This window comes from Eimeria necatrix, genomic scaffold (genome assembly GCF_000499385.1).
Source record: "Eimeria necatrix Houghton genomic scaffold, Enh_scaff44, whole genome shotgun sequence".
Taxonomy (NCBI): domain Eukaryota; phylum Apicomplexa; class Conoidasida; order Eucoccidiorida; family Eimeriidae; genus Eimeria; species Eimeria necatrix.
The window spans coordinates 69,550-94,195 of NW_013654805.1; the positions used below are offsets into that span (position 1 = coordinate 69,550).

General features: G+C 50.0%; 5 protein-coding genes across 5 annotated transcripts; 3 read left to right on the forward strand and 2 right to left on the reverse strand.

The window, feature by feature from the left end:
* Positions 1 to 1,064: 1,064 nt before the first annotated feature.
* Positions 1,065 to 2,537, reverse strand: ENH_00055000 (CRAL/TRIO domain-containing protein, putative; the record flags this gene model as incomplete). The annotated part of the gene is made up of 2 exons (XM_013583793.1): positions 1,065 to 1,671; positions 1,936 to 2,537. The coding sequence occupies 2 exons, from the start codon at positions 2,535 to 2,537 to the stop codon at positions 1,065 to 1,067; spliced, it is 1,209 nt and encodes a 402-aa protein (XP_013439247.1).
* Positions 2,538 to 3,381: 844 nt separating this feature from the next.
* Positions 3,382 to 7,922, forward strand: ENH_00055010 (DnaJ domain-containing protein, putative; the record flags this gene model as incomplete). Its single annotated transcript, XM_013583794.1, has 15 exons — positions 3,382 to 3,556; positions 3,653 to 3,739; positions 3,868 to 4,167; positions 4,352 to 4,478; positions 4,756 to 4,917; positions 5,059 to 5,151; positions 5,272 to 5,382; positions 5,529 to 5,621; positions 5,751 to 5,907; positions 6,299 to 6,466; positions 6,604 to 6,768; positions 6,894 to 6,962; positions 7,269 to 7,406; positions 7,542 to 7,661; positions 7,887 to 7,922. 15 exons carry the CDS (start codon positions 3,382 to 3,384, stop codon positions 7,920 to 7,922), a joined length of 2,001 nt encoding a protein of 666 aa, XP_013439248.1.
* Positions 7,923 to 12,420: 4,498 nt separating this feature from the next.
* Positions 12,421 to 13,191, forward strand: ENH_00055020 (hypothetical protein, conserved; the record flags this gene model as incomplete). Its single annotated transcript, XM_013583795.1, has 1 exon — positions 12,421 to 13,191. One exon carries the CDS (start codon positions 12,421 to 12,423, stop codon positions 13,189 to 13,191), a length of 771 nt encoding a protein of 256 aa, XP_013439249.1.
* Positions 13,192 to 14,059: 868 nt separating this feature from the next.
* On the reverse strand, positions 14,060 to 16,103 carry ENH_00055030 (zinc finger (CHY type) protein, putative; the record flags this gene model as incomplete). The annotated part of the gene is made up of 7 exons (XM_013583796.1): positions 14,060 to 14,115; positions 14,249 to 14,398; positions 14,564 to 14,621; positions 14,736 to 14,951; positions 15,065 to 15,218; positions 15,324 to 15,389; positions 15,517 to 16,103. The coding sequence occupies 7 exons, from the start codon at positions 16,101 to 16,103 to the stop codon at positions 14,060 to 14,062; spliced, it is 1,287 nt and encodes a 428-aa protein (XP_013439250.1).
* Positions 16,104 to 20,212: 4,109 nt separating this feature from the next.
* On the forward strand, positions 20,213 to 23,336 carry ENH_00055040 (vacuolar sorting receptor protein, putative; the record flags this gene model as incomplete). Its single annotated transcript, XM_013583797.1, has 9 exons — positions 20,213 to 20,472; positions 20,633 to 20,780; positions 21,022 to 21,180; positions 21,378 to 21,546; positions 21,703 to 21,894; positions 22,013 to 22,170; positions 22,455 to 22,630; positions 22,825 to 22,932; positions 23,084 to 23,336. The coding sequence occupies 9 exons, from the start codon at positions 20,213 to 20,215 to the stop codon at positions 23,334 to 23,336; spliced, it is 1,623 nt and encodes a 540-aa protein (XP_013439251.1).
* Positions 23,337 to 24,646: the final 1,310 nt, after the last annotated feature.

Genomic DNA, 24,646 nt, shown 5'->3' on the forward strand with positions numbered 1-24,646 from the left:
AGAGCTCCCGCGTTGGTGCAGTGAATACGGGATTCACATACCAGAGCTTGCCCCTTCACACTCATCCATTCATGGGTTCTTCTGCAGAGCACTAGAATACAGAAGCATAAAGCATTAGCTGTCCCGGGCCTTCAGGAGGGCCACCGCACAGCGGCGCACGCCCTGACATCGCTCTGAACTCGAGATGGTGGAAAACCCATCAACAGCGCGCAAATGAGCTTTGAGCAAGCCCCCTTTGGAACCCGTGGTTTTGTGTCGTGATCCCACTACGTTTGTATGTGTACGTTTTGAAAACAGGACTAGCTGCTGACAAACTCAGACGGCTCACAACTCCCTTCAAACGAAACTTCTGTCAATCTGAAGGTAACTCATGCTCAGTCCCTCGTTGCGTTAAACATGGCACAAGAGACTGCACTACTAGGGAAGCAAATTGCGCCAATTGCAAATCCGTGCGTATTTCTTACGGCGCACCTCGCCAACACTCCCCATGCAAACTACGCTTGAAAGCCCACTCCTGCTATGGAATCATCCGAGGCGCCTTGGCCAAATTCGTTAATCAACATGTGTGGCGTTGCTGACCAAAAAAAGTATCTGTAGCAGCACGCCTATCTAAAGGTTAGCTCCAACTGCGTATCTCGCCACCTACGACTACAGAAACAACCCAAGAGAGCAACGGCACAACTGCGTCGATAAATATGGCCTACATTACGCTGTAACAGTAAAAACCGAAAATTTGTACGATATATTGGAAATCGTACACGCATGCTCAAGATGAGTGCAGACACCTCACAGGAAACGCATCGCAAGTCAAATGTAGAGGAGATCTGTGCTAGCAGACCCTATAATAACGACCAACCAGCTTTCTCCCTGCTTTACCTATGAGCCAACATGGCCACAGGCTCAAACAAGCCAGCAAGCAAAAGTGAGCATGCGGAGCGGCACGTCAAAAGCTGCTGCAGGTGCTGCTCCTTAACCACCCAGAAATACGCCATCCGAGCGGTGCTGCTGCGCCAGGATGCAGCAGTGTATGGGCAAGTAAAATGAAGCCTTCACTGTTTGTTAGTTTACTGTTCTTCGGATGTCTCGGTAGTAGACTTGGCAAGCAATGGCTCTTGTGCGGCCGCCAGCTGCAGTGAGGTTGCGGTTTGCAAGCGGCCGATGAATGCTTCATCTTCTTTCATTTTGGCAATTGTGTCCTTCGTGTGTCGTGCGATGTCTGCGTGGTATTTATCCTCCGCCATCCAGTACTTCTGGTGGTCGTAAACGACACCGCAAGACCCACCGAGACTTTCCTCGAGAAACTCCGCTGGAATATGCTCCATGAGTTTCGCCAGCTGTTTCTTGTTTGACGTCTGAATGAATTCAACCTTGCTGGCCGTGAGAGGGTGCAGCATGACTTTAACAAATTTCCAGACAGCATCAAAGTAACTTGGAGCGTCCAACATGTACGCCTTCGCAAGGATGTCAGTGTAGTGGTCGTTTAAGATGTTGACTACTTCCTTGCTGAGGTCCATTGAAGGCACCTGAGTTATGCTGAAACCTGTGAAGTCCACAAGAAACACTAACTGGTCTCGCCCCTTAGCCTTGTTGATGGATTGTATGGCCTTTTCCATCGTGTACAGCGTGTATTCTTGCGCAGCTTTCGTCGACTGAGCAGGCTCCCGACCCGGCCTGTAGCAACGAAAAAAAATGAACCGCAAGACGTAAGCAGCAGGCTGATACACACATCAAAAATAACACCCCGGCAACTATATTGTGGCGAACTGTCCGCTAAGCTCCACTGCGCAACAAAGCTCATGCGTAAAGACCGTTAGCCAAACGCAGCCAAGCAAAAACCGGGAATCAAGCTCCGAGCCAAAAAACTCGGTTGTGAGCCCTAAATACGTGAGCTGGAATAAGCTAATGGATCAAGCCTACACCAACGACAGCTCTTACTTGAAATAGACAATGGGATGGCCATGGATGTCAAAACCCTTCCTATAGACACTGCCCCTGGCTGCAGTGGCCTTTACGTCGTCAGGGTGTATGCAGTGCGGCTTTCTGTTTCTCCTCCACGCTATCGTCTGCATGAGCTGCTGCTGGGCCTGGTTTTGATCCCATGAATAGCTTCTCAGATAGCGCCAAAGCACCAAGTCGTTTGCCAGCCATAGCACCTCTTCCCACGTAAGCTCGCGCACTTCTTTCTTCGTGACGTTACTAGAGCTCCTGCTGAACAGACCAGACAGCCATCCTTTGTCCTTCACCGCGGGAGCCTCCTCTGGTATCTCTTCGACGATGGGCAAGGCATCTACGAGGGCCCTCAGCGCACGCACTTTGGCAAGCTGTGCGTCAGTGAGGTTGAGGCCGTCGACGAACTCTAAAGGTGGAGAGGGGGCTAGGAATGGAGGGGGGCCTGTGTTAGCGCACACGTTCTTCGGAAGAGCTGGCGAGCTGCAGGAAGTCGCCATATCGCTGTCTGAAGCAGCCTTTGAAACCGCACCGCAGGCCGGTGTGTTTGCTGCGGATCCCACAAAGGCCTCTCCCTCTACGAGAGCCATTGTTAGCGGTTACGCACTGCCAAATTCAAAGGAAGGTCGCGACAGAAGACTGTGCAGGGACGAAACTTCGGTTCCAGCTCGAGGACGTCACTGCTGGCGACAGCGTCGACTCAACCAACGCAGCGACCATACGCTATTGTGGTAGTTTTGAGTCGCTTAACCCGAAATTATACCAATTTTTATATCTGATAACCTTGAATGGAGGAAATGAGTGAAGATATGACAAAAAGCATGCGACAGCTTCAGGTCGCAATAGGACAACACAACGCACAGAAAGCCAGCGACACAAGGCAACACTTGCCAGAGATGCGGACATAAGTGCTCATAAAGGTAACAAAAACCACCGGCGTGAAGCTTAACGGAAAAAGAAGAGAGTGAATTGTAGCAACAGCTGACGCTCGTCAGCTCGCCTGACTACAATCTGTTGAGTGGCTCTTGGCTCACAGGTGAGGGCAGCAACCGCCAAGCCGTAGAGAGATATAAGTGGCACAAGTTAAAGGCTTGTTCTAGTTTAATACTAACTATGACTAAGCCATAATATATTCCAAATTCAGAGACGTTTTTTTTTCTACTTTTACACTTCACAGGCCAATCGCAACTACGGCCCCACCCCGCGGGACTGCCGCATGCGCTCTCCCTAAGCTTAAACACCACGGAAAGAAGGATTTCCTGGCATTTACTGCATGGGAGCCCAAGGATTGCAACACTAACGGCTGTGGGGAGCCTGTGAGTGCCGGTGAACGTGCTGCTGTACCGGAAGCTTCTGAAGGGAACGCAGAGTCACGTTGTCGCGGCCATATCCGATGGGGATGGGCGTACAAACTAACTGTCAGCAGTCATAACAATGGAACGTCTGCTGATGCTTTGCGATGCCGCGCGGGAAGGTGGCCAAACAGTAGAGCCCTTAATCGCCCTCAGCATTTGCACCATTACCAAGAAAGTTGAGCCAGCGGGACGCAGCTTTTTGGACAAATATGAGAAGCGCACACCCTCAAAGCATCGGCGCAAGCAGGACACAAGTAAGCCTGCGTGTGGTGGTACGTTTCCGTTTTTACCCTTTCTAAACTATACATGCAGCTGAGAACTGGAACCTATGCCGGCCGCTGGTTCTGCAGGCCCCACCCCTCCCCCAGAAGAAGATGAGGAGTACAATGAGCGTACGGAGAAGTGGAGGGCTAAAAGCAAGAATAAGAGTCCAGGGGGTAAGGCAGTAGCTGTAGTAGCGGCTGCAGCAGCGATGTTCCCTCACGTGTCTTGTCTCGCGTGCAAACATGCTATGTGCAAGTTCGCCGCTGCACATCATGAGCATATCGATTTGTATCGGCTTCAGGCGGTGGCGGAGGCAGCAGCTCATCGTGGGCCTCGGGCACCCATTTGAAACGAATCCTGGCCTACGACCAGACTCTTTACCAGATTTTAGGTGTTGAAGATGGGGCTAGTTTAGACGAAATAAAGAAGCAGTATCGCAAGAAGGTTCTCGAGTACCATCCGGATAAGGCAAAAAGCGCGGCCACGAGCCCCTCAGGGGAGACTACTACGGCGACACCGACCTCTGCAGCTGCAGAGGGACTTCCTTCCTCAGAGCATGAAGCTTTCCTAAAAATCCAGGAGGCATATGAGGCACTTAGCGGTAGGACGTCGAAGTGCGGCTGATAGTGTTGGCCTCCCCCACCACTGCCTTTCCCATCTTGCCCGGCTCCCTCTTCGTATTTGTGCATAAGCTGGTTTTCTTCGTTAGCTCAGGTAGGTCCGTGAGCCTCTTCTTCTTCGATTTATGCACATGAGCTGCGCGATGCCTTTGCGGTGTCCTGCAGACAGTAATTTTAGGAAGCAATACGACTCTTCACTACCGTTTGATGAGAGCATACCAGATGCAGCTGAATGCGAGGATGGTGCAAAATTCTATGAAACCTTTCGAGCAGCTTTCCACCGCAACGCTAGGTGAACAGATGCCCCAGCAGAAAGTGCCTCATTGGGTTCTATGAAAAGTTAGAGCATCACACTCAGACTGCACCCTAAGCATTGAACAAGCCGAGATGCACAGAAACATAGCAACATAGGACCGCTGCGCCGTTGTAGTGGAGTGGCTGATTCTTACCTGTTCAGCAGTTTGCAGTGTAAATGACACTGTGGCGCCTGCAGTAGAGGAGCCACAGCTTAGAGTCTTGGAAAATGAAGGCTTTGCACCTAAATAGTGATTTTTGGGCTGTCACTGCAGATGGTCGATTAGGAGGCCTGTGCCCTCTTTGGGCAATGACTCGACACCGATGAGAGAAGTTGAAAGATTTTACGACTTTTGGTTTGAGTTTCAGTCCTGGCGGGACTTTGGCGTTCACGATGCTCACGACCTGAACGATGCTGAATGCAGGGAAGAGCGCAGGTGGGTTTCTTGCAGCGACAACCAAAGCATAAAACTGCAGCAGGGATTGTTGAGATAAACAGTTGCTCGTTGGTTCAGCCAAATGCGGCCTTGTTTCCATTTGTGCGTCTTTCGGCTTACCACCCTCTTTGCGGGGCGTAGGTGGATGGAACGGGAAAATGCGAAGATTAGGAAAAAGTACATCAAGAATGAGAGAGCGCGCATCCAGAAACTTGTCGAAACGGCATACTCAGTGTAAGTAACTAAACAGCAGCATTTCGCAAAAGTCGTAGTGGGTCTGCAAGTCGCAGTGCTTGAAGCTGGCACTCCACGGTTTTTTTTACTTGTTGCATCGCTTGCCGCTGTTCTGTACAGGGACCCGAGGATTCAGCGGCAGAAGAAAGAACAGCAAAAAAAGAAGGAAGAGGAGAGGGCAGCCAAGCAGCGCGCAATCGAGGAAGAAAAGCGGGCGGCGGAGGAGCGGAAGTGCATCTGGCAGCTTCACAGCGTGTCTTTGTTCCCTGCCTCTTTGTTTGTCGTGGCCCGGTCTCTGCTTCTCGAGAGCCCATCAGTGTCACAGGATTTAGTTTCGGGCTTGCACCGAGAGCTTGCTGCTGTTCTCATGCCTTCAGAAAACGCGAGGAAGAGGACGCCCAGCGACGCGAAGAAGAAGCCAGGAACTTGCAGAAGCAGCAGCAACAGGAGCGGCAGAGCCTCAAGAAGTGGTACGCTACCTGTGCGCTCATAGGCGTTTCATTCGAGAGAAAAAAAACAAACATATTTTCTGTTCATGTGACAGCTCTTTGGCTTAAAAGTCCCCCCGGAGTGCTGATTATGATGGCGTTGCGCTTCAGGAGACAGAAGTTTCGCTGGTTTTTCCGCAATCTCGGAGATGTTGAGGATCTTACAGAACAACTTAGCACCTCTCAAGTTCAGGATCTGAGCATGGAGTTGGGCAAAGAGGACTTAGTAATCTTCTTCCAAAGAGTCCATGATCTCCTGCAGCTCGAAGTGAGCGAGCGGACTAACTTTTTTCTGAAAATAAGCTTTTATTTATTGAGGCTTGTTGCAAGGCTGCGAACGTGTGGGGATTAAGCTTACAGTTGTGTTATATACAGGCGGCATGTATTCACGTTTGTTAGGCCTGAAGTGCACGTTCTCTCTAACATAAGGAGTACGGGCCTGAGTAACTTGCTCAGATTGCCTCCTCTTTAATTCCGGCAGAAAGTGCAGGGTGCTCACTGACAGGGGCAGAGGATGCGCTAGTGCCACAGGCCGCTTCTACCTGTGTCCCTCTTTCTGCTGCCCCTGGTTTTGGTTCTTGCTACTGGTCTTGTTGTTTCTGTCCCGTGTTGTCTCTTTGTTTACTACAGTGGATATGTCTGCTTGAGGTAACATGCAGGGGCCAGTGCAAGATGAGGCGGGGGAACCGTGCAGTCCTGCAGAAATTTCGCCTTCCAAGGAGCAGCGCAAATTGATCTTCGGTTTTTATATAGAAAAATGGAGGGCGTTCCAAGATGCCAAACGCAATAAGGAGAAGGCGGCAGAGGAAGAGATGCGACGTGTGCAGGTGCGTCGGCTTTGTGCTTGTGATTGTGCTACAGTTGCCTTCGTCATTCAGCAGCTCCGCGTTATGATGAAAATTGGCTCTGTAGTTACCAACGGCTTAATGTTGCTTGTCCGCGTTTTTGTGTACATTTCATGAAGGAAGAAAGACGGAGACAAGAGATAGAGCGCAAGAAGGCTCAGCAAGCCTCTTGGACAGTTGAAGAGCTTTCGTTACTGGCCAAGGCGTTGCAGAAATTTCCAGGTGGAACAGCACGGCGTTGGCACCAAGTAGCTACCTACATTGGAACGAAAACTCAAGATGAGGTAGGCGTGCGCAAAACAGAATCGTAGAGGACGGAATGCAGGCTTTAGGTGTCGTTTTTGGACTTGGATTTGTTCGAGTTGGGTAAGTGCGTGGGTGCCCGTTACGCCGTTTTGGGATGATTCAGGTTGTTCAGAAGGCAAGAGAAATGTCCGTTAGCGCCAATTTGAAGACTATGGGCTCTAAAATTAGCCAAGTGAGTTTCGGCGAGGGAGTAAGCGGGCCGGTTCTACAGCGTATGGACGGTCTCGCTTAAGGAATTCAAGTGTGCTTCACCTGTTGGCATTTACAGTGTGCCGTGTGGGGTGGTTCTAAAGGGATTGAAGCAGAGGGTGCTTGCGGTGCTTTTACCGGCTGTTAGACGTGAATGCGAATGGATCAGGGCTTTGGGTGTAGGGTTTAGGATTTGAAAGACAGAAAAGGAAGTTGGTAGGGGTGGACATTTTCGTCGAATATTTGGAGGGATTTATTGGGACTTCCATGTCATAAATGCATTTGACAGGAAGTTCTGGAGCAAAGCAAACACCAGCATGCGCCGGCTTCAAGTTCAGCAGCGAGAAACGGAACGCAAGCGGAAGCAGAGCCTGGCCATGCGGCCAGCGCTGGTGGTGATTCGGTATGGACTCAGGAGCAGCAGTCTGTAAGTTATGTGCCCATAGTTCCTCACAAACTACAGCAAGCAACTAGTCACTGAGGGCCCCAGTCGTGATCGCGTTTCAATGATCAGTGACAATAATATCATTTTGCATGCACTGGTCAGTACTTGGATATGCAGGCTCTTGAAAGGGCACTTGCGAAGCACCCATCAAGCATGCCCGCTGTCGAACGTTGGACAGCCATCGCCAACGATGTACCAGGAAAGACCCGAAAGGAATGCGTTGAGCGTTTTAAGCAGGTGAGACGTCTTTTTACTTATCATTGTTCTTCGTCTCGTTGTCATCGTGTCAATTTCTGGCTCATTTTTCCCGTTTCTGGATTTTTGTTAGTTTCCGTATGTTTGCGCCTTAGTATTTACGCGTTTTAGGCTTGCTGTTCCTCTGACTAGCATTCAATTGCACGGGGGCCCTTCTACCAGCTTTTTCGTTACTTATTTTTCCATTTCTGTGATCCATGTGGGCAGGTTCGAGCCGCAATTCTGGCAAGCAAATCAACATGAACATTTTTGGTTCTTGGGGTTCAGGTTAGGAGGATTGTCGGCTCTTTCGATTAGTTTTCGTTGAATTATGCGAATAGCATGTGAATGTTTTTTTCTTTCGATGCTGCTTCACGGCGAACGCACAACGAAACCGTCGCCGGCTCGAACCAGAAAGCTGCGCGAAAGTCCAGCTGCTGAATGGAGGCTGCGGCGTAGCTGGTCACTGTGGTTGTAAGAATCACAAGTCGCGTACGCATTTCATTTTTCCGCTTCCTGCTTTCCTGAGGCTTAGAGGTGGCAGTGGCGGACGTTTCAGAGATGCTGGCGGGTTTTCTGCCAACTGCGCAGGGCCAGTTCACGTTGCACCGGACAGCGAACCTTTGCGTGCGTTAGTTCGAAGCTTGTCAATTTTTCGGCTGTCATTAAGTTCTACTGAACCACTGCTACCTGCGTTTCTGGTCAAGCGACCGCCCTGTGTAGTTCCCTTTAGTTTTTGTTGTAGCTGTATATTCGGTAGTTTCTTACCAGCAAGCTTGTGCCGACCTTGGCAGCTTCCCCTGTATTGATCTGCAAAGCAGCCTTTCCTTAGTAGTTGTGTTCACGCGAGCCGCACATCTCAACTGCTGCCCACCTGGTGACAAGCAACTCCCGTCACTTGAGAGTGCAAGCCATTCCTGAGGACTGTCCTTTGTTGCTAACAACTGATGCTGCGGAAAAAGCGGCTTTGAAGCCTACCATGGCCTGCTGTAGTCAGCTGGACACGATTCTGCACATGGGAACGACAGCAGGCAGTGTGCCTCCATCAGTTGCTGCGGCGTTTTGAAGTGAGTGCTGTCGACAAATTCTGCTCTTGAAAAAGCAAGAGACCTTCATAGTCGCGTCCATGTTTTGAAAACTCATGCTGGGCACACAAGGGCCTGTGTACTCTGGTCCGGCGGTACACGAGTGCTGGTCTTCTGTTACAGCGCACAAGTTGAATTCAGCAGGTAAAAGACTTGCAAAATTATAGTTGCAAACCAGATTCTTGCCATCCCTGCGAAACGGCTCTGTTCAATTCTGACATCCATACTTCTCAAGTTCTTAGTTACCTCGGGGCAGTTGGCGCTGTAATCGCGCGCGCAAAGAGGAACGCAGGGCCAACTCAGGCCACAGCGTCTTTCGTAGTTCATCTTTTCCTCCTGTTCGAATGTCAACAAGCTCAAAGGAGGCTCTCTTTTCCTCAGGCCACTTACTCGGGACATGGCGGTGAACGATTGCCTCCTCTCACATTTATCTGCACTCCTGCATTGTATGGCTCACGTTGCTGCATTTAATGGATACACTACCTGTATAAGAATACGGTGCAGCGCAGTTATTGTCCTGTAGCTGCAACTGAAAGGAAGTGAGAGGCATCAATTTCGTTTAATATCCAGGAAGCTGGAAGTGTTTCACACCCAAAGCTCAGGGCATGGTCGTTCGTAATCCTTTTCGCACGTTTGGAGTATCGGCCATTCGAATCTGCATGTTGTCTCCAGCTGGCGTTTTTCTGTTGTTTCGTCAGGGAATACGCTGACAGTCTATTGGTAAGTTATCAAGGCAAGCAGCTTTTAGGTGAAATGCTTCAATAGGCCTACTGCGCATGGGCCAACGTAGCTGGGGAACGCCTCGCATTTGTGCGCCTTTCCACGCATGATCCAGCCTGCTCATGATCATCTACTTCAGAAAGTGCCATACACTTTCCAGTTTAATTCTGCTACCTTGAGGGCAGGGGGCACCATAGTTTTTCAGAGAATGCACGCTCCCTGTGATGTTCAGACCCAGCAGAAGGCACATCGCTACCGCGACGCCTTCCCCACGGGAAAATGACGCCATCCACAATCTATAGTTATCCTTGTTCGGCTTAGGAGCATTATGCAGGAAGAATACGCGGACAGCGAAGCCGTTTGAGTGCCTGGTGTGTGATGTGGTGTACTGCCACCTGGTTTGAGGGTTGAGCGCTGAGCGGTAGAGCTTCCTAAAGCACTCGAGTGTAATTTAAGGATGCGAACAAAAAAGTGATGACAGTAACAGTCTGCTTCGCTTGCATCCTCCTCACAGCTTGATCAGGAAAAGATGCTGAAAAGAGGAACAGGCGGCTCGCAGCATCCTACGGCCACAATTTGTTTGCCTCACTCTATGTAGGACTCCTAAAAGGAGAACATGGTTCCCTCTGGACTATTTTCTTGTTATTTGCACAGGCTAATTTTAACTTTGTGTTGCTGTGGCCATTCCGTGGGCACCCATTACAGACTGCCCACTGCTTGCGCATAATGCCTGCGAACTATTGTCACTCTTTGTATGAAGGAAATAACACCGTCGCAGGGGCCTGTGATGCTGAGAACAGCAATATGTGGTCACTTCATATATCGCTGTGGTGCGATACGTTCTGGGGGCTTTTCGTCCTTCCCGCAGTCTCAATCAACTCGCTCAAGATCCGGCCACAGTAAGGAGCATACGGTCCATGGTAATTTTTTGTGCTCCGTGCTCCGCTGCTCCGCACTTGAATGCTTCGAGTTATCTCCGACTGGTTGGAAGCAATGAGTTTCTGCTTCTTCTAGACCACAGGTTATAGTTGCATTAGCTGGGAGGACGGAAGCTTTGCCTTACTTGCTCCAGCAAACTGACTTGTTTTCGCAGGCTCGCATATGTGCTATGGCGGTCCCTGGACCGATCAATATCGCCCAGTGCTTGCTTTCCTGTTGAACACGCATGGTCTTCAGCTTCCAATTCTCGAACTAATTTGTTTTTCTCTTCCTGAGCGAGCATGACAGCCTCTTGTACGTATGTCGTATGTGTGAATTTCTCTTCCTTCTCTTTCTTGAGACTTTCCAAAGCATTAAGCAACGACTCGTGCTCTTTAGTATAGGTTTCCTGCTCAATTTAAAGCTTTTTTTCGCGAAAATTATTGGCAAGTGATGGCCACTCACCCATGCAGCTTGCAAGAAAGCCTGTTTTGAAGCGCTTTCTTCCATCATGAAGTTGTAACGAGACTGCAGAGAGATAATTTCTGCGAAAGAGGAATGCAAAGCATGCAATTATTAGATGGAAACGGCACAAATGCTCACCGTTCCTTAATACATGCATGGTTTCTTCTCTTGTTTCTACTGCGCGGCGTCGGCACTGGCGCAGTGCAATAATTCTGCGGCTAGGCCTGCTTCCGCGAAAGTTTGCGCTAAGACTATCTCTGTCTTACTGTCGTAGAGCCCGAAGGCGTTCATGCTGCTTTGCCAGCGCGGCTTCGCATGAGCGTTTCAGCATGTTGGTTCCTAAAGGATATCTCACGCCAACGAATTCAAAATGAGAAAATAAGCTATTACCTTCTGTCTTGCGCAAAACCTCTGCTTTTAATTTGGAATTTTGGTCTTGGAACGCGCAGATTTGCGCTTCAACGTGCCCAGTGCTGCTCACCAGCATTTCAAGTTTTTCCACAGCCAGTCCAACATCGCGGCTATCTAGCCAAACAAACGTTTCTTTACTCCCCATCGCGCTGAATTGATTACCTGGAAAGTACTGAAAGAAGCCTTGACGAGTAAATAGTACCGTTTTTTCTTGTTTTTGCAATGAACTTTGAAATCTTGTATCGACGTAGTCAGTGATCACGCTCTGTGGTGACAGCGACACCGTAGGAATGCCCCCATAATCAGATGCAGTTTGGGTATATCCCGTTGTGCATTATGGTTTTAAGAGTTCGGGTCTCCAAGCCATGGGGATAAGAGGAAAATTATGGCGCTGTGCGATTAGCGTCGTCTGGAAGTTAAGGGCAACCTAGAACAAGTGGCGATCCGTGCGGTTGAGCATCCCCTTCCTTCGAAACTAACATTTCATAATGTCATACATTATACTTCTTTTTTCTACTCCTAATGCTTCACGTAACGTTTCACTTGTCTCGGAGCATGTGTTCAAATTCACGCCGCCGTACATTGCATTGCAGCCCCGTGCAGAATCCATGCAAAAGCAGTGAGGTCACTGCAGCATGCGCCTTAAAGGTTCTGTTCCTGTTTCTGTTGGGAAAAAAAACCAAGTGCAGAGCTAGGCTGTCTCAGTAGAGGCTTCTACTGTCGCTTGTATAAGCTTACATGCACGTTTCCTTATCTTTTTAATTTGTTCACTGCTTCGAAGTGCCTCCTTGCTTGTAGCCTGCCAGTAATTTTCCGCGGTTGAAAATTGCTGCATTTGAATGAAACGCTATTTGGGACAGGAGTGAAATCTTTTTAATTGGAAACTGTGCCTGAGTACTGGCGTGCTACTAGCCGGTGCAGCCCTCATATCCCGCTTCTGAAAGCAGTCACTAGACCCACCTGCCCACTGACACTTTTTTGCAACGCTGTGGCCCAGGTGCAACAAACAAAGTCTGTCTTTTGAGTTCTTGATCAATAAATGCACTATTCATGCCTCACACTGTGTGCTCCATTGCGATCGGGATGCTTCGAGGGCAGCCAAAAGAAAACGTCTGACAGTAGATAGGTCGAAATGGTGAAAGCATCAGTCCATATGCTTTAAAATGGACCTGTTGATCGCATTTAAGGCGGGCAGTCACAAAGTGGGATGCCGATCTTATTTAGCCCCAACATGCCGACCAGCACAGCCTGGTCCTGACAGCCTCTCACAAACCAGAAGACGCTTGGCTCTTGATGGCTCCCCTGATCCCTATTTTGTTGTAAATCCCCACCTTTTTGAAGATCGCCAACTCTGGCCCACTGAAGGTTTGCGGAAACTGTGCAGTGACCTTGGCTTTTCTGCATCTGGGAGCCGCAGCGAGTTAGTCGAGCGTTTACAGGCGTTCGACAGAAATCCAGTTGGCGATAGTCTAGAATATGTCGAAACGGAATTCTATGTGGAACAGAAGGAGAGTGGCTATCTGAATATGCTCCCCATACCGCGTGATAACATACCGGAAGGGTTGAAGGCTGCCCTCGCGACCCCAGCTTCACCATTCACCCGGCCCGCCCTGCGAAAACAACAGAATAAATGCATATGGGAATGTGGCACAAATAGGTCGCAACACGAATTCGGAGAATGGCAAGAGCTGGAGCTTGAGGAACGGAACACAAACGAAGCCAGCCGCATAACATCCTTCGCAGATTTCACGGAGAACGGCAGTGGAAGTGGCCGCCGCCTCAAGCGACGCAGAGCCAACTCTTCGAAAGAAAAGAACCTTGTATCGCAGTCTCCTCGAAAGCGAATCAAATTTAGCCGCTTCAACAATGTGCAACTGATAACGCCGTCTAAGCTGGACTACAACAGTGAGCAAAGCAACTTATTCCAATTGTAGTTCAGTCTCTCGGCTGCCTACATCCTAAGAGCCAGTTCAGAAAAGCAGTGAGCTCTCCTTACGTTCTGCGCTTTGCTTAAAATCTAGGGTGGAGCTGGCTAACAACTCTCCTCCAAAGGTTATTTTCGTGAAGATCTTGCATCGAAAACGGAGGTCACGCCATCCCCCATCCCCAAAGGCATTCGAAACTCGTATGCAAAAAGTGCAGTTATTGACGAGTCTCATGCTTATGCATCTGAAAAAAGTGAAGAACTTCTTCTTCCACAGTAATTGCAAACAGCTACTGCCTCATCTGGCGCGCAGCCTGTGTTGGCTGGAGGCCTTTCTCCACTTGGGGGTCTGCATGGCTAGACGGACACTCGCTTCTCCCTTCCTAACAATGTCCTCAACTAGCATCGTAAACTACTTGTTCTGATGGAGAAAGGAAATAGTCAGCAGTGTGATATTCCGGAAGTAGCACCGCCAGCGCCTACATAAAAAAACGGCACGCTCGCAGAAGCTGTCGAGCTTCCGCCGAAATGACCGCCAGACGAAAGTCCATCAGCTACAGTTTCCTAGTCTATACAGACCCTCGGCGCAACGTAGCGCAGTGGGGGGTCAATCACAGAAAGAGCCAACGCAGCGTTCAAGTACACTGTGATGGCATCCCATCACGTTATTCTACCACAGAACAAAACGCTCGTTATGCAACTTGAACTACTTTAGTCTCTGCCCCAATGGTGGTCAAAAGAACGTGAAGGCTGCATGGCGAAGCAGCAGCTTCTCTGTGAAGCTCCTCACTATTCAGCACAACACATATGCTGTTGCCACTCCATGCAGCGGCACCGGGCTCCATGATAGCTGATTCGTTGCCCGCGTGACTCGGCGCTCAGTCTTCTGCCACATCGCGAGTGTTGAAGCTGTTACAATGCAGGCATTTAAGACCTGCACCAGTTACATTGCGTCAACACAGCGTGGAATCTATAATGAGCTGTCTGCGTGGTGAGGCAGCAGCAGCAGGAGGGCCTACTCCTCAAATCTCGCACGGTTGCAGCATTCACTGCATGTATCAGCTCACCGAGAAAATGAAAATCGGTCGTACATCTTTCTAGACAATCATTACAGGCGATACGCACTTTCCGTCTCATCTGTTCCTCCATTGGCGTTCTCTCGATTTCTTCGCTGAGCTGCTTCCAAAATTCGCTATAATCTGCAATCGACTTGCTACCTGAAAATGACGAGCAACAAGAGCACACGGCGGGAACAGCCGAGACATCAACCCTGCACAAAAATTCGCTGTTGCTGGGAAACATTTAGCTCCCAGTGCAGAATGGCACGTTGCGCCTTTATGATCATCTACAAGGACGTCTACGCTGCATCCGTCTTTGCTCACACATGGGGCACCTAATGGCCTGGAAACCTTTCTGCTTCTGCAAAAGCCTCAGGCAATCCTGAGAGCATCAAGCACAATCCGAGTAATGACAGTGTGGCCTCCAGTGCCTTGGCATTGTGGCAGACGGCTATGAACATAAACTCTGAAAAAAGAAGGGCCGCTATGGTCTCACCGAGTGGATGGTATGGCCGCACTGCAGCACTTGGCTCTGGCGCAGGCTCGAAAACATATCTTCAAGACAAACAGGACACTGCCTGTGCATGGCATTTTCTAGACACTTGTGCTTATTTTGCAACTGCATAGGGTAACAGCTGCCGCACGTGGGGCAGTGAAAGTAATTTTCGCGCCCCCCTAATCGGCAAATGCCGCATTCGTCGCAGTGATAGACCTGAAGAACACAGATAGAACACTAAGAACCATCATAGGCACCAACGTATAGCTGCTTAACTGATAGCTCGAAACAATTTTTCCAGCGGGCAAAAATAGGGAAGCACCCCTCACCTTCTTCTTCTCGCCCAAGTTATCCCAAAACTTGCAAACAGAACAGAAGTACGCTCCAAAGACGGTGCCGCACCCAACGCACTTGTTGCTTACCGGCTGCCGGGCTTCGCAGACGGCACAGACAATTTCCTCAACAGCATGGCGATCTATTTCACTGCAAGCATTAATAGACCAAATCAAAACTAGTTTTTCAAGACATCGATCCGATCATACGCAGGCAAACGAAACAATCCAGAAAAGCCAGAACGAAGTGACGCACTGTGCGTTGGATAGATCCATTTCATAGGCTTCATTGTGGCAATGGCGGCACCAATAAATCTCCTTGCTGCAGTAACGGCACCACAGCATCCCCTTAGAGGCAGAAAATTGCTGCGACGCGCTGCGGCATTCTGCGTACGGCAGCCACTATCAGCTCTATGAACAGCAATATTCAAAGGAAAAAGAGCACTCACCAGCATGGAGCCACAACTTTGCACTTGCGGCGATAATGGGAACACCCAAGCGCGTCCCCTTCCGCATCAGCAGCCGGTTCCTCTGCCACTGTTTCGGGGGAGTCCTCGCTACTGTTTGAGCTAGAGCTACTATCGGAGTCTTCATCAGACTGAAAAAGAATACTGCCTTCTTCTGGACTGCTCACAGCCTCTTCCCAGTGCTGTGACCCGTTGTCGCTGTACTCCGCTTCCGTCCTTCGCAGCTCTCCAGCAGCCCCACTCTCACCCTCAATCTCTTCTTCGACTGCACCTTCACTTTGAGGCGCCGGCCCTAAAGCGGCGGAATTATTGTCGTGCGATCCACCTCCACCTTCTCCGTCATTACTGCCGCCATTACTGCCCTGTGAGCCACTAGGGATGGTGAGGTCTTCAGGGTCATCTGAGGCTTCGCGTTTCGTTTGAGTGTCTTCTAGTGTTTCCTCCTCAATCGCCCTTTCGCTGTGTGCTGCGCAATTTAAGCTCCGGCTGTCAGTGTCGCTGCCGTTGCTTCTTTGGTCTGCAGAATGAACAAACCCCGTAAGGGCAGTTTCCGGCTCGCGAGCAGACATTGCGAACAGAAGCCCTCAGCACAAATGCAGTGTCAATTCAACGTCAGTAACGACAAAAGGGCGCTGGAAAATGGGCAAAAATACACGCGCTTGCGCATGCAAACTGATCGAATACGACACGGGGTGAGCCGCTGCTTCACATGTGGAGAATCAGCGCAAAAAAGAAATACCTGTACTCACATAGACATTCCCCACAAATTCTTAAAACACAGCAGGCAAATCTAGTTCAAAATAAATCTAGTTCAAAATTTTCCAGTAATGAATGCTCTTACTGTGTCAGCTTCTCCGTACCACAGTTTGCATGAAGTGTAATCAAGCCAGACCCGATCGCTGTAGAATAAACGATTGGGAAATGTTAAGCCAGCACTTAAGGCCTACACTTTTCACATGAATGCATTTATTCCTCTTCAATAGTTTAATTAAAATGCGCACGAGGGATAGAGCGGCATGGGTGGAGGGCGTGTCACCATCTGATGTGAGCCTGATCATGTAGTGCAGTTTAGTTTGAACTGCTTGGTCTTCGCCCGCAATAAAATTTCTAGTCGTCTTTGCCTATTCTCGACAGCACCTTTTGCTGCTGGCTATACCAGCTAATGGCGACCCAGGCCCGTAGCACTAGACATACATCCCTGGGCACGTATTCGTTAGCATGCGCTATGAACCTTGAATACTTGTTACGTGACCAAGGGAAGGACGACTTTGCAGCTGCAGCTAGGTACCCGGCAAAGTGTCCTACAGTACTATAAAATGACGTCCAGTCTAGTTACTCATCAGAGACAGTGGAAGCTGGAGGCTTCGTGTTCCTCCACCAGAGCCTTCAGAAAGGTTCTAACAAAAACTCAGCAAATAAATGATAAATGAGATAGTAATTATGCTGAAAATATTGAGCCGTGAGCCCTTGGGCCTAAGGTAGTAAAGAACTCTCCTTCTTGCCGCTCAGGCACTCGAAGTGCGCTGCAATAATATGGTCTGCAGCTTCGTTCTTTGTATTCATAGTCTCGTCCAGGAATTTGATTGAAATAAAATTTTTGCATTTCAAGTATTGGGCTAGTAAGGGGGCAGGATATACAGTGCTGGGGCTTTACTTAGTTGCTGTTATCATTATCTGGGACACCGGCTGAGGGTATTTTGTAGCGCGCTTTACTCCACTCAGAAAGCTTGGTTACACGATCACAAAGTCCAACCGTGGCAAACCCAATCATCTGAACAGGGCTGAATTTTTGTCTGCCTTCTCAAGCGGTGACTGATGCTGCGCTGCCGCTGGCGTGTGTAGGGCTAGCCCTGCAGACTTACAAGACCAAACGGAAACAGTACTATAATTCCCACCAAGTGACGTTTAATATTAGCAAGTATCTAGCGAGACAACAATAGCAGGCAGCGGGGCGTAGAAGGAAACCCCGCCAACGTCGGTCAAAGGTGCACCAATGACTAGTATCTGCTAGCGAATCCGAAATTTGCGGAAATCCAGTTCTCTGAGACTGAGGGGAAGCTTGCTGTGAAGCGTATAATGCAGGGCTCCTGCCCAGCTTATCTGTAAAATCTCAGAAAAGACTTCGCACAGTTACCCGGCTACTGTTAAACAACATGATCAAACGTGGTGCAGAGTTCGCTCGCATCGCCGCAAGAGATCAATGCTTACTTTGCGAGGAGCCGGATGGAAGGGCTCGACAGGCCAGTTATTTCATGATTTCAAAAAAATACTTCAGGGCATAATTTTCGAGCGCCGTGCGTAAACTCACCCTTCTGCATGCACGATGCAGCCAGGTTGCACATCGCCTGTAAGGTAGGGTGTAGCCTAGGGCACAGAGACCCACTTAGGGCTCCAGCTACCAACGCTCCCGTCGGCCAAGCCTCCTTTCCGCGGCAGCAAACCGAAGTTCGGATAAGGCATGTACAAAGCAGCTTACGACAGGAAATACAGTAAGCAAACAAGAACGCGCGGAGCCAATGTTGTCGAAGTGGTGCAGCTGAAGGCCATGGGAAAAGAGATAGCGTGTAAGTATGTCTAAACCCGTGAAACGGGAATCCGTGATGTGGATCCCGCTGCTCAAGATCGGCCTAGACAGACCGCGGCGGGTTTAGGACCGCCTGCCCAGAACGGAGCAGCTCTGGGCCTGTGGGATATAAGATCTCGCTAAGTACAATATATTTTTTAGTTATTATTAATATTGACAGCAGGAGAAACAAACGTCAGGGGCTTCTAGAAGCATCACGCCAATCTACTAATGGATCTAATGTGCAAGTTGGCCGAGGTGCGATTGCCACCAGTGCAAGATACTGTGGACCCAAAACTAGCGCTGGGGGTCCCAATGCCCAAGATCCTCCTTTGCAGCAACTCAATGCGGCCTCTGTTATTAGTAACTAACCGTGCTAAGATGCTAGGAAAAGCGTGACGCTACGCTAAAACGTACAGTTTTTGGGTGTCGAGATAACGCAGAAGACCAGAGACGGGGACTGCATGACGATGATGTAGTAACCCGCGGTACCATCCTAGCAACTTCACGTGCATATAATATCGGCGCCTAATAAAGACGAACAATGGTTTTAAAGAGGACAACACTTGCAAAGTGTTGCAAGGCAAAATTGGGTTCTGTTTGCAGCGCTGTTGTTCTCGATATCTACAGGGTTGCTGCGAGCCGCAAGCTCCAGGCGTGGCGTCAGTGGCCTGCGGAAAATATAAAGGGCGAGCGGTGAAGCAGGAGTAGCGTAACGGCAAAATGTTCTGAAAAAAGGCACCATGGTTTGAGAAATTCCAAATATCTGTGCGCACGCACGTGTGAGGAGCCTTACAGGATGTTGAAAATAGTTTCGTTTGATGGGCCGGTGCTAGCCAGGCAACGACCTACGGAAGCTGACGCCTTGATTGCCCTATTGCCCCAAATATCACAAGGCGAGGAACACTGGAAGTTTCCAAAGTGTGGAGGGGCTGCAATCGCGGTTGCATGAACCAGCCAGGTTGCGTAGAGACGTTAGCGCAACTTGCTCTCTGCATGCAATGTCCTCTTCGTTTCAAGAGAAGTTGATACTTCAGCGCGCACGGGATCACGGAGTAACCTAGTGCACCCCCTCGCAGAAGCAAGCTCTTGTTCTCCTCTTTCACTTCAGAGGCATCACTTGTGCCCGTCGTAGATTCCTGCACTACTGAGCGAACACTCCTTACCCGTGTCTGAGCACAGTGGCTTATAAGGCCTCGGATGGACGTTCTACATTCTTAGCACCACAGGATAGCACCATAGACTGCATTAAAAATGTAGTCGTTGCACCTAAGCCAAGCAAGCTCCCATGGTACCTGTCCGCAAGCCCTCCAAGATACACTCGAGCAGCTCAACAAGGAAGCACACTTGAAAATGTCATTCTCTCCACGTGAAGAAGTACGATGTACACCAAGAAGTGCGAAGTGAACCGAGTTTGAGGGTCTAAAGCTGCGCATAAAGAGGGTAAGGTACCTGTGGCTTTGGCTTCGTGAACTCTAGCAGCGGCCCTTAGGTCGCGATTTTTACAAAGCTGTGTTCCTTAACGTCGAGTTTTTGTATGGCGACTATGCGTAAGCTCTTTTGCTTGCAAGTAACTGCATGTCAAAATATTGCCCCTGATATGTAGCCCTTGACGCATGCAGCCGATTAGGCAATCGTACAGCCCCAGTAAGTTGAGTGTACTCTGATGTTGCTGAGGGCTTTTACCTCCCTAAAACAGATTAAACTTACTTGGTTTGTCAACGTGCCGAAACTACACACACTTGGTCCACCCATGAGGCACTGCTGTGTGCGTGCGCTTGGCTTGGGATCGCGTCCTCACCAGGATCTCTGGTGGCCGCATGAGAAGTTACGTGACTGAAGGTGATGGACTGTCTTTCGTGCGAGGAAGTGTTCTTCATCCGCACTAATAAACCACAGCACACGCTTTACGCCTCAGCGTAGCCCCCGCAACGCCACCATCCGCAACCCCGGTGCCTGAGAGCGAGTTAACCTTTTTCGCAGGACTCTCCAGGCCATTGTGGTTGTCGGTCTAGGTAGAAGGCAGCCCTACATAGATCACGTAGCCGCGTTTTCGGCTTTGGTTGACGCTTTTTGTCCGCACGGGCTCCCCCCCGTACGCCGTTGGCGCATCGTATGCGACGCACTGTTGCTGTGAGAGAGTGGATAGGAAACATGCCGACCTCACCTGGTTGGAGATTTCGCATGCTACTGGTGTTGCTGGCTGTAGTTGACTCATTCTTGAGGGAAGCGGCTGAGGCTCAGCTGCGGCCGCAGTCCCCCAAGAGCTTGTTGGACAAGTTGATTGCCATGAAAGCGGTTTCAGAAGAGAATTTTCACACCATCATAGGCTCCACGGCCTCCTTTGGAACTCCCACCTACGGCACAACACTGAGGTGAGTGCAGCTGCTGCTAACTGGTTCCGCGGCAGTGTGCTGCTGGTGTGTGTAGCTGCTGCCATGCTGCTCGCTCCCCCATGCGCTCCTAGAGCTCTCCTGCGATGGCTTACACCTGTTTCCTGTCGCTGAACTCGGCGTATGCTATTCTGTGCTTCAGAGGGCGGGCATTTTACGTGCCTGATGAGCCGCGTAAAGGAGCGGACGGGACCGAAACTGGTTATCACTGCAACCCATCGTACTGTGCGTTGATAAGGGACCAGATCGATGACTGGAAACGTACTGGACTGCGAGGGGGACTTGGCAATGTGAGATCTGCCCCTTAGGTTTAGGTTCATGCAGTCTAGAGCTAGGGCACCATCGCCCGTAGTTTGCTAGCATACCACAGTACGTGCGTAGATCTCCGATGACCAGCGTGTCAAGGGGCTATAGGACACAGGGGATGGTTCGTTTGCTTTCCATTTATCTGCGGCCATCATTGTTCTAGTTTGGGAGTGCTAGGCTTCGAATGCGACAAAAGAGGGTTCTCATAGTTTTTTTGCGCTGCAGGTGGTTCTGTTCGTAGACCGAGGCATTTGCACGTTTGCTGCCAAGGTGGAGGTAGCACAGAGCTGTGGGGCGGATGCGGTGGTGGTGGTTGACCAGGGTGCCCAGGGCTGGACACGCGAGATGATTCGCCATAACATAATTATGAGTGATGATGGCAAGGTATCCGACATGTCTGCGCTGCTTGGATGCATGCATGCATATGTGCATACCTGTGGATTTACGTTCCCACCTCGCAGCCGTTCCTTCTTGTCCTTCCCCCTTAATACCGCCGGTGTGTCCTGTTCATAGGGAACCCTGAAGTGCCTTCAGTGCTGCATTTCCTAGGTGTCTGTAGGCGCCTTGTTTCTGTTTCATAGATGCGCGACATCCGCATCCCTTCCATTTTGATATCCAAAGTGGATGGCAAGGCATTTGAAGAAGAGATACTGGCTGGAAAGGAGCCTGTTCTTGTCGAGTTGGAGTGGCGCATGCCGGCTCAGTGGCCAGTGGCCGTGAACTTTTGGGCAGACCCTGGAGACGTACAGGGTGAGTGCTACATCCTTAGGTCTTCACTGAGCAACCTTGTTCCGCTGATGAGCCTCTCACGGCTCTTCGTTTCATTGCCGTGACGAAGTGGATAGGGCCGTTTTTCTGTCCGTGCGTGCTGATGATTTTCGCCTTCATTGTGGAGAGTGCATGCAGCTGCCAGCTTCTTACAGGCTTTGGCTCCCTACATGCTGCGCCTTGGGGCCCACGTTCGTTTTCAGACGATTTACAACGTCTTCTCCCTGGGGGGCGGCTCGGAAGAGCTGTGTCTCTCTCAGGGTTTGTATGAGAAGTACCCAAAACTCTACTGCGCATTCGAGCCCAACGCACAAGTGCTGGGCCTTACTGGTATGCAGCTTGGCTTTGCCAGCCCCCCAATTTGGTAGTGGGGCAATGGGCAGGCAGCCTGTGGCCCCTTGTGGGCACGCCGTTGAGTTGCTTTGTGTTGTTTTTTTGTGCGAATCAGGCAGCGAGGTTGTTCAAGAGGCTTTGCTACAATCTTGTTTGTACTGGGCCACAAAGGTGACCCCTTCAGATATGCAGGAAGGCGAGTTTTCTCGCGAGTGGTGGCTCTATCACCAGAGGCTCGGCGATCCAAGGGACGGCTGCTCCTTCAGCGGGACGGTAAGCTAATCGCGTGCCTGTCAAGGCTGATTCGGCAGGTAATCTTTTGGGGATTTGTATATTGTAAGTTAATGAAGTGGTGATTGTGGTTGACTGGATTTAGGTGGTAGGGGGGGTTGTGAACTTGTCCCCAATGCACATGGTATTTCCCTTCAGCTCGACAGATAAGCTACAGAATAAGAAATGAAGTGAATATGTGTATGGTTGTACGTGCGGCGTGTTCAGTTTTTGCGTTGACATTTTGCCTCCCAATACGTTGGTGCATTTTTGTGTGCGTGCGCTAGGGCAAAAACGCATGGGGCCCGCCGTGCTCCAAGCGGGTGTTGTCTGAGGTATTGTCAAGAGGGCAGTTGCATTCTGTAGAGCTTTGCATGACGGATGAGAATGGACGCAGTCTGTTGGAGTTTTCAAAGAACAACCGTGGATGGACAATAGTCGCCATGACAATAAATGGTGCCAGGTAAACAACTGCAACACAACCTAGCCTAGTTTAGTCTTGCGGAGGTGCTTTCCGGGCAAACAACGGGCAAATGACAAGCCCAAGGCAACAATTCATGAAGCGCTAGGATTGTCGGAATAAGATGCTACGAACTGATTGAGATATGCACGGGGAGAACTGTTAGGCATATCTTGGGCTCTTACGACCTGCTTCAGATATAGTGGACAGCTTGCGACGGAGCCAGTCCTTAGAGCCATCTGCTCCGCAACTGCTAACCCGCTTACGAATAAATATAGAGCCGAAGAATGCAACGAAATTGTCATGTGAGTATCTCTAAAACTGCAGTCTTCACACCCCGTGGCCGCGAATCGGCGCAGTAAGAGTAGCTGTAGCAACCCGGCGGTGCTTTACCAGCTGCAGAAGGAAGAAACGGGGTGGCTGCCTATTGTCTGTTATTTCGCGTGTTTTCTGCAGCGATGCGCACACTGAAGATGCTCCTTGGTTGCGGTCAACGATGGACTCCCGAAACTTTGTCTTCATTTTGCTCATGATTGTTGTGGTTTGTTTGGGACTAAGTTATTTGTATTATCGATATGCAAAGAAGCAGCTAGGTGAGGGGATGCAGCAGCGTGTTCAACATGAAGTGCAGCAGCAATTGCAGCTGTACCACAGGATGGAGGAAGCACCTGGGAAACCCACTGTACCAGAGCGCAGCCCCCTTGTTTAGGGCAAGTGACTGAATCAGTGGGCTGCCTAGTTGGTTAATGGCAGTCAGTGGCCGCAATCGCATATTACAGTGGAGCAGTCCCATTTTCCTCACCATTCCTTTTTAGGCAGTGGTAGTGGGGCTGTTGTGGTGCTTGAGATCTGGGGAGAGTGCTGGCTATTAACAAAGGAGTCCAATGAAAGGCCCCCAGTTGGTCTCTTGAAGGCACTGCTGCCTTGGCTATTGGCGAAAGGGTGAGCAAACGGGGATATGGATGCTTTGCCTAGCGCAAACGCTTAGTAATATTAGCAGTTTTTGCTTTGGGCCTGAACAGCCACAACCTCACCTCTTCTGTGTGAGGGATCTGCTGTATTCTTGGAAAGCAATTGCGGCAGCACCTGGAGGCCATGGCTAACAAGAAATGATCGCTACAGGCTGGGGAATCTTTAGCGTAATGAGACGTTTTCATTCTCCTCTTTGGCTGCACTCTTTTGAAGCCCACAGACAGCGTTGCAGTTCACGCACTTCCAAGCAATTTGGTGCGGGCATTTTTATCATTCTGAAGACGCTCCTGAGGCGTTGCTAGTGGCCGGTTGGCAACACGTTGGAAACCGTCCATGTTTTTAAGCAGTGATCAATGGAGTATCGGTTTGATTTTCTGGAAGCCCTTACTTCGTCAACCATCACGGGCGCTTCGATTCTGCTCACGAGGTAGTAAGTACTCAACTAGCTTGCGAGCTGAGTGAGACGTTCTTGAGAACAAATGCGACCTGGCGGCGATGTGGCCGTCGCGACCAGTGCTTTTTGAAGCACTTCCGGTGCCGTAGATCTCTGCTGGCATTGCAGGATTGGCGCCGTACAGGGCTGGCCTTTGCTGTTGGGCGTTTGTAGAGACTATACTTACGGGAAGAAAGTTAACTAGCGGCAACTGGCTGAATTGGTTCCTCCACAGCATTACTTGGCTCACGTGTCTTGAATTTATGAACAATAGGGCTAGCAGAATGTAGAAGATTTCCCAATTCCCTAGGATGCTTTGCTGCGCAATAACTTTAAAGCAATCAGCGTGCGAAGCTAATTACCTAAACGCTACACAGTTTCACCGCCGTGTTGCGCTTGCCTCTCCCTTTAAAAACTTTCACGCTTTCACCCTACATAGCGTTCATCTTATTGCACTTGCTGACCAGCTACGAAGTGACGAAATCCTGCCCGGTTTGGCTTGTGAGGGATGACTCTCTTGCGTCTCATCTGGGCAACAGCTGATGCGGAGCAAGGCGGAGCAAAACTTCGTTCTGGGCTCACCACTAAGCTGGCTTGAACGCGCATTTGTGGCG